Here is a 12346-nt window from a genome sequence, read left to right on the forward strand (position 1 = left end):
TTGTGGCTAGGATCATTAAAAGACCATCAGCAAGGTCTGATCGAGAGAATGGGAGACAGTGCGAGACACACAGAGAAAGACAGATTGATTACAGCGTGCTGGTGTGTAGAGGGACTTAGGAGTGCTTGTCCAAGAATCGCTTAGAGTTGATTTGCAGGTGCTACAGGTAATCAGGAAGGTAAATAGAATATTGGCTTTCATTGTTAGAGGGATTGAAGTTAAGGAGGAGAAAGTGAGGACTGCAAATGCTGGAGATCAGAGTCAAGAATGTGGTGCTGGAAAAACACAGCAGGTCAGGCAGCATCCAAAGAGCAGGAGAGTCGACATTTCAGGCATAAGCCCGTCATCAGAAATGAGGCGTGTGGGCCGGGGAGGGGAGGTGGGGGGAAGCTGAGAGATAAGTGGGAGGGGTGTGGGACTGGGGGGAAGGTAGCCGGGAATGGGATAAGTAGATGGAAGGGGTGCGATGGTGATAGGTCGGAGAGGAGAGTGGAGAGGATTGATGGGAAGGAAGATGGACGGGTCAAGAGGGCGGTGCTGTGTTGGAAGGTTGGATCTGGGATAAGGTTGGGGGGAGGGGAAATGAGGAAACTGGTGAGATCCACATTGATCTCATGTGGTTGGAGCTGCAAGATGAGGCATTCTTCCTCAAAAGGTGGGGTGGCAAGGGTTTGGCGATGGAGGCGGCCCAGGACTTGCATGACCTTGAGGGAGTGGGAGGGGCCGTTAAAGTGTTCGGCCACAGGGCAGTGGGGTTGCTTCATGAGTGTGTCCCAGAGATGTTCCCTGAAGTGCTCTGCAAGTCAACATCCTGTCTCCCCAATGTAGAGGAAACCACATCGGGAGCAATGGATACAGTAAATGAGGTGTGTGGAAGTGCAGGTAAATCTCTGACTGGAAGGCTCCTTTGGGGTCACGGACAGAGGTAACAGGAGAGGTATGGGGGTGCAGGTTTTGCATTCTTGCGATGGCAGGGAAAGGTGCCGGGAGGGGAGGGTGGGTTGGTGGGAGGCGTGTGGACCTAACAAGGGAGTCGCGAGGGGAATGGTCTTTATGGAATGCAAATAGGGGTGGGGAGGGAAATATTATCACTGGTGGTGGGGTCTGTTTGTATGTAGCAGAAATGGCGGAGGATGATGTGATGTATCCAGATGAACTTAAGAGCAGAGAGGTTCTGCTGCAATTGTACAAGGTGTTGGTGAGGTGGCATCTGGAGTATTGTGAGCAGTTCTGGACTCCGTACTTGAGGAAGGATACGCTGACTCTGGAGGCGGTGCAGAGGAGGGTCACCAGGTTGATTCCGGAGATGAGGGGGTTTCCCTGTGAGGAGAGATTGAGGCGCTTTGGACTATACTTGCTAGAATTTAGAAGAATGAGAGAGAATCTTATAGAAGCATAGAAATTACAAAAGGGATAGATAAGACAGAGGCAGGCAAATGTTTCTGCTGGTGGATGAGACTAGGACAAGGGAACATGGCCTCAAGATTAGGGGGAGTAGATTTAGGACAGAGCTCAGGAGGAACTGCTTTTCCCATGGAAAAGTGAATCTTTGGAATTCTCTGCTTCAGGAAGAAGTCGAGGCAGCTTCATTAAATTTATTCAAGACCCAGGTTTTTGCAGGGTAGGGGAATGAAGGTTTATGGGGATAATGCAGGTAGGAGGAACTAAGACAATGGATAGATCAGCCATGACCTTTAAGAATGGTGGAACAGGCTCGATGGACCAAATGGCCTACTCCTGCTCTAATTACGATGAAACTATGAGAGGGAGGCAGAGAGGCCGTGCAGAGAGAGGGAGACAGAGAGAGAGAAGCAGAGAGGTGCTCAGAGAGAGAGGGAGAGGCAGAGGCAGAGACAGAGAGAGAGAGAGAAAGAGAGAGAGAGAGAGAGAGAGAGGAGCAACAGAGAAGAGAGAGAGAGACCAAGAAGAGAAATGCTAAAATTGCACCACACCAGGTTATAATCCAATAGGTTTAATTGGAAACACTAGCTTTCAGAGTGCTGCTCCTTCATCAGGTGATTGTGTGTCTTATGGCCCTGCCCCACAGCTACCTGAAGGAGCAGTGCTCCGAAAGCTAGCGCTTCCAAATAAACTTGTTGGACTATAATCTGGCGTTGTACGATTTTTAACTTTGTCCACCCAGTCCAACACCAGCACCTCCACATCATGAGAAAAGAGATGAGAGAGACAAACAACGAAACGCCCAGAGAGACAGAGATGACCAAATGGTCAGCTCCCAGAGTGGGGAAACCTATTGTTGTCACTTGTTGGTTGAATGAACATTTCAGGTAATGGAGATTTTGCCGATGAGCATACTCACCAGTGTACTAGCTGTGTGAAACTGTTATGAATTCTAACAGTCGGTCGAAGGCAAAAAAATCTGTCACCTTCTGCACCTTTTCCAGAAATGTTATTAAATATTACTTCACTTTAAATTGCCAAATTTCTTTCAAAAGATTAAGAATTCAGGTTGAAAGAGAAAACACTGTGATCCTTAAACGAGTTGAACATCAAAGTAGTACTTGATTTTTAATCATGCCTTTGAGCACTAGGTGGCAGTGTTGCCTAACTGGCTTTCTCTTTGCAATTTATCTGTTATTGAGAAAAACGCGTTTAAGGTCCCACTTGACCAAGACCGGAGAATGCACAGAATTGAGATAATTGAGAAATTAATCATTTAATCTTGAAACGCTTGGGTTGTAAAAGCCTGCTGTTTGTCAGGGCTCAGGGAGGGCTTGAGGAGTTTGCAGAGTTAAGATTCAGAAAACGAATTAGAATCTCCAGCTTTGCTATCAGCCTCTGTGTGGAAAAATCTCTCCGGTGTAAATAGTACAGCACCAGCTTGAAAACTATACCTCGAGCTAAAATGGGAAATTGAGCAATGTCTCTTGATTAGAATCTGGAGGGGGTCCAGGAAAGCAGAACAGACAATAGATGATGGGGAAAAATTTGTAACTCCACAAAAGAAAGACTGACAGAGACAAAAAGGACACAATGTTGGGGTTTGGATCTGTGTTTTGAGGTTGGAATTCATGATTACCGAGTAGCGTTCTGCCAGTATTCACTCAGACTCAGTGGAAGGGTGGGAGAGTGAATCAGACTCGCTTTTTATGGGTGAAGTAAGGAGGCAAAGTGAGGCTAACTGGATGCCACACTAGCTTAGATTAGATTCCCTCGAGTGTGGAAACAGGCCCTTCGGCCCAGCAAGTCCACACCGACCTCTGAAGAGGAACCCAGCCAAACCCATTTCCCTCTGACTAATGCACCTAACACAATGAGCAATTTAGCGTGGCCAATTCACCTGACCTGCACATCTTTGGACTGTGGGAGGAAACCGGAGCACCCAGAGGAAACCCACGCAGACAGTCGCCCGAGGCTGGAATCGAATCTGGGTGTTGTTCCTCTAGTTTGCGATGAGCTTCATTGCAACACTGTGGTAGGCCAGGATGGAGATGTTAGCATGGGAGCAAAGATGGCTTCTTGAAATGGTAAGCAGCTGGGAAGGTCATGGTCATTCCTGTGGATGTGGATCGCAAAGAGTGCAAACCAGGTTGTCCGGCTTTGCACCTCATCCCTACCTCCCTCCTCTCTACTGGTGCACTATACCGAGACTCATGGTTAGTTTCCTCCTGACCCTCAGCCGGCTATCTGAACAGGGATCAGGAGGGTGCATTTCTAACTGTTCATTAATTTTTATAATCATCGAGTCAGAGAACGTGAGTGTCACTGGCTAGGCCAGCAATTAATACCCATCCCCAATTGTCCAGAGGACAGTGAAGAGTCAACCATATTGTTGTGGGTCTGGAGTCTCATGTAGGCCACACCAGGTAAGGATAGCAGTCGAGAGTGTGGTGCTGCAAAAGCACAGCAGGTCAAGTAGCATCCGAGAAGCAGGAGAGGCAGAGACCGAGAGAGAGGGAAGGATGACAGTTTCCTTCCCTAAAGGGCACTAGTGAACCAGATGGGTTTTCTAACAGTTGACAATGGATTCATTGGTTAGCACCGGTGACCAGGGTTCGATTCCATCCTCGCGCAACTGTCTGTGTGGAGTTTGCACCCTGCTCTGGTTTCTGCTGACAGTCCAAAGATATGCAGGTTACATGAACTGGCCTTGCTCAATGCGGGGTTCTGGGTATAGGGTCCATGTGGGATGGTGTTCAGGGAGTCAGTGCTGACTCGATGGTCTGACTGGCCTCTGTCTGCACTGTCGGGAATCTATGATTAAACTCTTAATTCCAGAGTGTTACTGAATTCAAATTCCACCATCTGTCGTGGCGGGATTGAAGCCGGGTCCCCAGAACATTCCTTGGGTCTGTGGGTGAACATTCACTGACAATACCTCTTCGCCATTGCCTCCCCTTGCTCATATTACTAATTGAGGGGAGGGGGAGAGGGAGGGGTAGGGCAGTGGGTTGCAGGGAGATAGTAAAGTGTGTTCCATGCCAAAAATATTTTCATTTTATACAATTGCCATTTTTACAGATTCCAAAATCAGAAACCCATTCAGACACAGGGCTGGGAAGCCAAGCAGAAAATAAATATCACGCCAGGGTGAATTGCTGGAATTAGTTGCCTGGTTAGTAACACCCAGCAAGCAAAGGAAAAGGCATACATTCGCATCTATTCAATTACATTCACAGGTTGCTGACTTTTAAATGAGTTGAAGCTTTTCAAAAGCATAAATGCAACATCAACCATTCTCTGCGCTGTCAATTTGCAAACAGATCTCACCATAGATCAAGCGTGAAACACAGACAGGTTCAGTCACTGGGTCCTCACTGTCATCAGTTTTGGACCAAAGTCAAAAATGCAGTTGTCAAGGTGAAGAGTATGTGGCAGAGCCTGCAGTTCACCTTGACATCAGGTAGGACAACCAGCCAGGTTATCACCAGGAGTACAAGGGGAGTGTTTTAAAATGGTGCTGACCACGTCCTTGGAAATCTGCCAATGCTTCAGGAATTTTCAAATGGGTTTGCATCAGAAAGTTTATTGCACACCAATTCCATTTCAATTTCAGTATCCCCAGGCTACACAGTCAAAGACTTGCATTGGTATAGCACCTTTAGGATATCCCTGAGATCAATCATTATTGCAGTCTACACATGTTACAATTAACATTCCCCTTGAGGACCTGTGGGCACTTACCATCCGGGCACATCAATCCTCAATTAACATTCTCGTTGCATTGTCACACACCACACTGACCTCGCGCACACACACATACACACACCCAACTCACACTGACCTCACACACATTCACCCCCAACTCACACTGACCTCGTGCGCACACCCACCCCCCCCAACTCACACTGACTTTGCAAACACACACCCAACTCACACTGACCTTGCACACATGCACATACACATACACACCCCAACTCACACTGACCTCACATGCACACACACACAACCCAACTCACACTGACCTCACACACACCCAACTCACACTGACCTCGCACACACACACACCCAACTCACACTGACCTCACACGCACACACGACCCAACTCACACTGACCTCACACACACACCCAACTCACACTGACCTCGTGCGCACACCCCCAACTCACACTGACCTCGCACGCACACCCCTCTAACTTTTATGTGCAGTCCCTCAGTTTTGAGGATTACTTGAATCCCCTCCACCCACTGCCCCTGATCGATGGGATTGGAGATGCTGACCCAGCCAATGTCCAACCTGCAGCCTCACATCTTATGGAGCAGGTGGTATTTGGGCAGTGTTAGGGAAGGAGTGTCCACTCCCTTCTACACTTCACCCCTGTACCTGCCCCCCCCCCCCCCCCCCCCACCCCGATCAAATCTCTCCACGTGCCTGACCCCTTCCAGAATGAGCCTTCCATATTCTGGTTGGTCACAAGCTGGGGTGTCCCATGAGTCAACAGGTTTATTTGACTCTTAAAGGTGCCTTAGTGATGTTGCTTATTGATTTCTACTGTCGTCCTGTGAGGCTGCTGGTGTAATGGAGTTGGGGGTAAAGCAGTTGTTTCGAGGGCCTCATGTCAGGCACATGTACAGCAGAGTAGTTGCTGTCTAAGGACTGCACGAGTTGACACATTAACACATATCCCCCAGCTCATACCAACGTGACCACGATGCCGGGAGTGAAGGGCTTGTCCATATGAGCAGCAGTTAAGGTCTGTACTCAGGTGGATTATAAAGACGAGGCGGTGGGGATCAGATTGAAATGTACAGAATGCTGAGGGGTCTGGAGAGAGTGGACGCGGAGAAGATGTTTGCATTACTGGGAGAGACCAGGACCGAGTGAAATGAGATGAGGAAGAAGTTCTTCAGCCAGAGCCTGGTGAATCTGTGAAACTCATTGCCACAGAGAGCTGTGGAGGTCAAGTCACCGAGTGTCATTAAGACAGAGATAGGTAGGTTAATGATTACTGAGGGGATCAGGGATTACAAGGAGAAGGCAGGAGAATGAGGTTGAGAAACATATCAGCTATGATCAAACAGCGGAAAAGATTCAATGGGCTGAATGACCTAATTCTGTTCCTATGCCAGATGGCCTATGTACAGTAGAACCTCATGATGCCATTGAGGAATCCAGTAGATTATTGGATGGGGCAGGACTGAGATCACTGGTATACTGAACCGGGACCCACTTTTTGCCCTCATGGATTCCTGATTTAAGCTGACCTTCTGAAAGTGGAACACCCTCAACAAAACCAACTCAGTGCCAATACAAAGATACAACTGATTGGTACATCATTTGTCAATGATGTATTTTATCACTTTATGGATGAAACTCCTTCCCCTTATTTCAAATTCAAATCGTAAAAACACTTCTGTAAAAGCTGTAAGTTAAGTTTAAGTTTAAAATGAATCTGGGAGAACAGTGAGTATCTACAGAGAGGAAATTCATGTGACTCTCTCTTGGGTTTTTCATCAGTTTGCATTTTACATTTACTTTCATTCCATTTCAGACAGTACTCGCTGCTCTCAGTAAATGTGTAGCAGCTGGATGGCCGTCACATTCCCGTTCAGGTAAAGGTGCTGGTGGATTTGTAAAGGTGATAAGCCACAGTTCAGAGACACCCCGAGATAGTGATATGGGACAGACACCATGTTCTCCAAAATAACCCTTCGCTTTGCAAATCCAAACCTAACACTAAACAGACCTTCAATACCAACCTCCCACTCTTCCCCTGAACATACTGAACGCAGCCATAACTTGGGCTTATTGGTAAAATGGTCCAACAATGAGCATTTGTCAGTACTTGCCTCAGTGCTGGCAGTGGCAGTGCTGTGGGAAACATCACCCACTGGGGACCAATCTTGTGAGCACAAAGCAAAGGTGCTCTTCTTGGTGTCCTGGCCAATACCTCGCCTTCTTCCAGCCTTAAAACTGGAGATCAGGTTACTGGTGCACAGCAGGGACTGGGAGCTTCCTGTGCACAAACAGCTCCCTATATTATAGCAATCCATTAAAAACTGTACTTGGCCGATTGTAGCAATGGTGAGGGATGAAAATCTGCAGAGTTACTACATCCAAAGTGCTATGAGGGATCTCTCGATTTATTTAAGATGGAAATCACCAGTTTTGGGACAAGGGGAATTTAGTGATGGTGCTATTCAGGTGGAAGATCTGTCAGGATCTTGTTGAATAAGTTTAAAGGGCCAAATAGCCTATTTCTCCTCCTATTTCTTACGTTCTTATGAAAGGTGCCATATAAATACAGGCCTATCTTCTCTCCTTTCTTTTACAATTCTCATCTGAACCAAATGTTTTCTTTACTGGAAGCAGTTACGCAGGGTCAGAAGTTGGGCAGACTTGACCCAGATCTCCCCTTGCCTTGCCCAGCGCCCATAGCAACTGCTCAAATGCTGCCCTCAGCCTCCAACCAGCCAAGTTGGCAATGATGGATAATTAAACTGGTCTTTACCACACAGAGTGCAAGTTCATATGGCCATGTGGAGGCTGGTACAATGACAACATTTAAAAGGCATCTGGTAGATTAGAGGGTGGGTGTATGAATATGAAGGGTTTAGAGGGATATGGGCCAAGTGCTGGCAAACGGGACGAGATTAGGTTAGGATACCTGGTCGGCATGGATGAGTTGGACCCTAGGGTCTGTTTCTATGCTGTACATCTCTATGACTCTATGACGATGTAGCAGTGGCAGTCACATGACAGATCTGAGGACCACTTTGAAATGTGAACTTCCCATGTTCTACTCAAAACAGAGCTCACTTGTGGCATTAATGGAGAACCTAGAGAGTGCAGTAAGTGATCATTTAGATCCCTGCACCTCTCAGTGACTCCCCATTCGCATTAGGAAGACAACGCACCGAGGTAGCTACTACCCTCCCCACCTGCACACCCCAGGGACTCCCGGTGCAGTCTATGTGACCAATCAAGCAGCACTCTTTTCCCACACAGTTATAAATTGTTGTTCCCTCTGACAGTCAGTAATCTTACACTGGCCCTGACGAATAGGAGATGCAATGCTTTGACTCCCGCGCGACCGTGACCAAAACACGGTTTGTCCTGGAAATGGACTCGCTCCGTGGTCTCACCTTACTTGTGGCAGTTGCGCTGGAGCCCGGGACTACGGCGACATTGGTCACCTGGACAAAAAGGTAGTTGTTATCGATGAGCGGCCAGGCACCGCGGACCTTGCAGGTTTGGAAGTCATCAGTGAACGTGCGGAGATGCGGGTCCCCGAACAGGCCGCAGTGTGTGTAGTTGGGGTGCGGCGCGTGCCGCTGCAGGCTCTTCTCGTAGTTGCAGAGCTCAGGGGCGTCTGAGTGCACCATGCAGTCCAGGGAGGTGGGCTGTGCACGGGCGGGGGTCTGGGTGGGCCCCACCTTGGAGCAGTTGTGCTGGTTCATGAGGTCCTCGATGCCGTGCACGGCTGAGTGGTAGGCCAGGTCACCGCGGCAGGCCCGCGCAGTCTTGCGCGTGCACTGGGAGTAGGCTCGCAGAGCGATGCAGAACTCTGCTGATTCTTCTGTACCCACGTGCAATCCAGAAGTCGCAGAAAGGTACTCCGAATTACACTTCAGAATCCGGCACTGGCAGCTGACTGTGGACAGAAGCAAAAACAGAATCAGTCAGTCACTGCTAACGCTGACTTCCCAATGTTGCACCCTATTGCACCCCACCAGACTTTCCTCGGTAGATACGATCACCTTCCAGGAGAGTCAGGGATTGCTATTCGGCTGCAAAAGCAGCACAGTTTAGCAGTGAAACCTGACAGGAATCACCGAGGCAGATCTCAACTAGGGCTTTTTTTTCTGGCTCCAAGCTCCAGATTGAGTTTCATTTTTCTTTGTTCTTCCAGAGAATGTAGGCATCACTGGCAGCACATCCCACGCTTGGTCTTAAACCGTGAGGCTTGTGGAGGGGTTTCAACCACGCCGCTGTGGGTCTGGAGTCACGTGCAATGATAGTTTTATGACACTAGCTTTCAATTCCAGATTACATCTAATTGAATTTAAGTTCAACTTTGGTGGGATTTGATCTTAGACCTCTGAATTCTGAGGTCAGTGGGCATTACCACTACACCATGGTCTCCCAGGTTAAACGAGGTCAATTGTAGCACCCTAAACCACAACCCCACTATAAAGGTAACCCTGAGCAGATCAGTATTTGCCCCGGTACATATACCAGCCAAGCTTGGATGATCAGTGGCACTGTGATGCTGGGATGGCACAGAACACCCACTTCTAGACTGGCAGTAATGACTAAAGGCTCTGACTGGACTGCCACTGGATCCCTGAGCTGCCACTGGATCCCTGAGCTTTCTGTCCCAATCAGACACAACTATTTCAATAGCACACCTAATATTGGGAGGATGAGAAATAAATAACAGACACAAACAGGGAGAAACCCAGCAGCTCTGACAGCAACTGCCGAGAGAGAAGCAGGTTAACCTTTTCAGTCTGGTATCACTCTTCTTCAGAACTAGATAACAGACACGTTTCTCAGTGTCTGCTTGTGACCTCCAGATAATACAGCACAGAAACAGGCCCTTCAGCCCACCACGTGTGTGCCAACAATGTCATTCCAAACTAATCCCACCTGCCTGCATACGGTTGGTATCCCTCTATTCTTTATCCGTAAAATGCTTCTTAAACATTGTATCTGCTTCTCCCACCTCTCCCAGCAGCACCTTCCAGACACCTACCACCGTCTGCATAAGCGCATGCCTTGTACATCTCCCTTAAGCCTCCGCCCTCTCACCTTAACCCTTCGCCCCCTAATATCTGAAAGTTTTACCCTGGGAAAGAGACTCCGATTATCCACTCTATCCATGCCTCTCAAAACTTTACAAATTTCTCTCAGGTCACCCTTCAGCTTCTGATGCTCCAGCAAAAACAATCCAAGTTTGTCTGCCCCCTCCTTATAGCTGATACCTTCCAATCCAGGCAACATCCAGGTAAACTTTGTTTGCATTCTCTCTGAAGCCTCTACGGTTTTCCAAAAGCATGGCGGCCACAACTCCATCAATTGCTCCATATTCAGTCTTACACAGTTGCAACATGACTCGGCAACTCTTATACAGGTAGTTCTCCTATAACAGTGTAGTTGTGTTCCAGCTACATCTTGGTTAATGGAAAATCGCTTCATATAAATAAGGGGGCCTATGGGAAAAGTGGAGTGAGCCGGAAACCAGCAAAACATTTCACTCACAATCGCTCAAAAACCACCCAAACATTTAACACAAAGTATACCACCGCCTGACTGAAGGTATAAATCATATTTATCATCAAAACAAAAGTAAATTTAACACAGTACATTTAAAAATAAGTATTAATGCAGGGACAGAGGGTCACCATGGTGCATAAGGTAAACTCCCTCATTCATGTTAAGCGAGCTACATCACATAATCTCTCCTTAATTTCAAAACACTTCATAATATCAGGCTTCTCTTCCAGGGTTATAGCCATGTTTTTACGTTCACCACCTGCAATTTTACCACCAGGGCACATCTTGCTAACATTATGGCCCTCCATTTTTTCAAAACAAAGATAATCAAGGAGTAGTGAAACTTTCTCAGAAACCGGCTCTCTGCCCGGCGCCTTCCTCAGAAACCCGCTCTCCGCCCAGCACCTCCCCCAGAGCCAGGTCTCTGCCCGGCGCCTCCCCCAGGAGCCTGCTCTCCGCCCAGCACCTCCCCCAGAGCCCACTCTCCGCCCGGCGCCTACCCCAGAGCCCGCTCTCCACCCGGCGCCTCCCCCAGAGCCCGCTCTCCGCCCGGCACCTCCCCCAGAGCCCGCTCTCTGCCCGGCACCTCCCCCAGAGCCCGCTCTCTGCCCGGCACCTCCCCCAGAGCCCGCTCTCTGCCCGGCACCTCCCCCAGAGCCCGCTCTCCGCCCGGCACCCTTCCCTCAGAAACCCGCTCTCCGCCCGGCGCCTCCCCCAGGAGCCTGCTCTCCGCCCAGCACCTCCCCCAGAGCCCACTCTCTGCCCGGCGCCTACCCCAGAGCCCGCTCTCTGCCCGGCACCTCCCCCAGAGCCCGCTCTCTGCCCGGCACCTCCCCCAGAGCCCGCTCTCCGCCCAGCACCTACCCCAGAGCCCGCTCTCTGCCCGGCGCCTCCCCCAGAGCCCGCTCTCTGCCCGGCGCCTCCCCCAGAGCCCGCTCTCCGCCCGGCGCCTCCCCCAGAGCCCGCCCTCCGCCCGGTGCCTCCCCCAGGAGTCCGCTCTCCACCCGGCGCCTCCCCCAGGAGCCCGCTCTCCGCCTGGCACCTGCACCAGAAACCCGCTCTCCGCCCGAGCCTCCCTCAGAAACCCGCTCTCCGCCCGGCACCCTTCCCTCAGAAACCCGCTCTCCGCCCGGCGCCTCCCCCAGGAGCCTGCTCTCCGCCCAGCACCTCCCCCAGAGCCCGCTCTCCGCCCAGCACCTCCCCCAGAGCCCGCTCTCTGCCCGGCACCTCCCCCAGAGCCCGCTCTCTGCCCAGCACCTCCCCCAGAGCCCGCTCTCCGCCCAGCACCTCCCCCAGAGCCCGCTCTCCGCCCAGCACCTCCCCCAGAGCCCGCCCTACGCCCAGCACCTCCCCCAGAGCCCGCTCTCCGCACGGCGCCTCCCCCAGAGCCCGCCCTCCGCCTGGTGCCTCCCCCAGGAGCCCGCTCTCCACCCGGCGCCTCCCCCAGGAGCCCGCTCTCCGCCCAGCACCTCCTCCAGAAATCCGCTCTCCGCCTGGCGCCTCCCCAGCGCCCGCTCTCCGCCCGGCACCTCCCCCAGAAACCCGCTCTCCACCCGGCGCCCTCCCCTCAGAAACCCGCGCTCCGCCCGAGCCTCCCTCAGAAACCCGCTCTCCACCCGGCGCCCTCCCCTCAGAAACCCGCTCTCCGCCCGAGCCTCCCTCAGAA

The 12346-nt window shown here is 50.6% G+C and overlaps 1 protein-coding gene across 1 annotated transcript in view; it reads right to left on the reverse strand.

Moving 5' to 3' along the window:
• rgma (repulsive guidance molecule BMP co-receptor a) overlaps window positions 1-12346 on the reverse strand; it is a 43494-nt gene that overhangs the window by 5211 nt on the left and 25937 nt on the right. Inside the window, exon 3 of the mRNA XM_043677230.2 lies at window positions 8547-9055. Coding sequence (XP_043533165.1) covers window positions 8547-9055 — 509 coding nt within the window. The remainder of the gene's footprint in view (window positions 1-8546; window positions 9056-12346) is intronic.

The sequence above is a fragment of the Chiloscyllium plagiosum genome, unplaced genomic scaffold, assembly GCF_037043375.1.
Source record: "Chiloscyllium plagiosum isolate Xiang-an unplaced genomic scaffold, Cpla_swu_hap1 HiC_scaffold_39, whole genome shotgun sequence".
NCBI lineage: Eukaryota > Metazoa > Chordata > Chondrichthyes > Orectolobiformes > Hemiscylliidae > Chiloscyllium > Chiloscyllium plagiosum.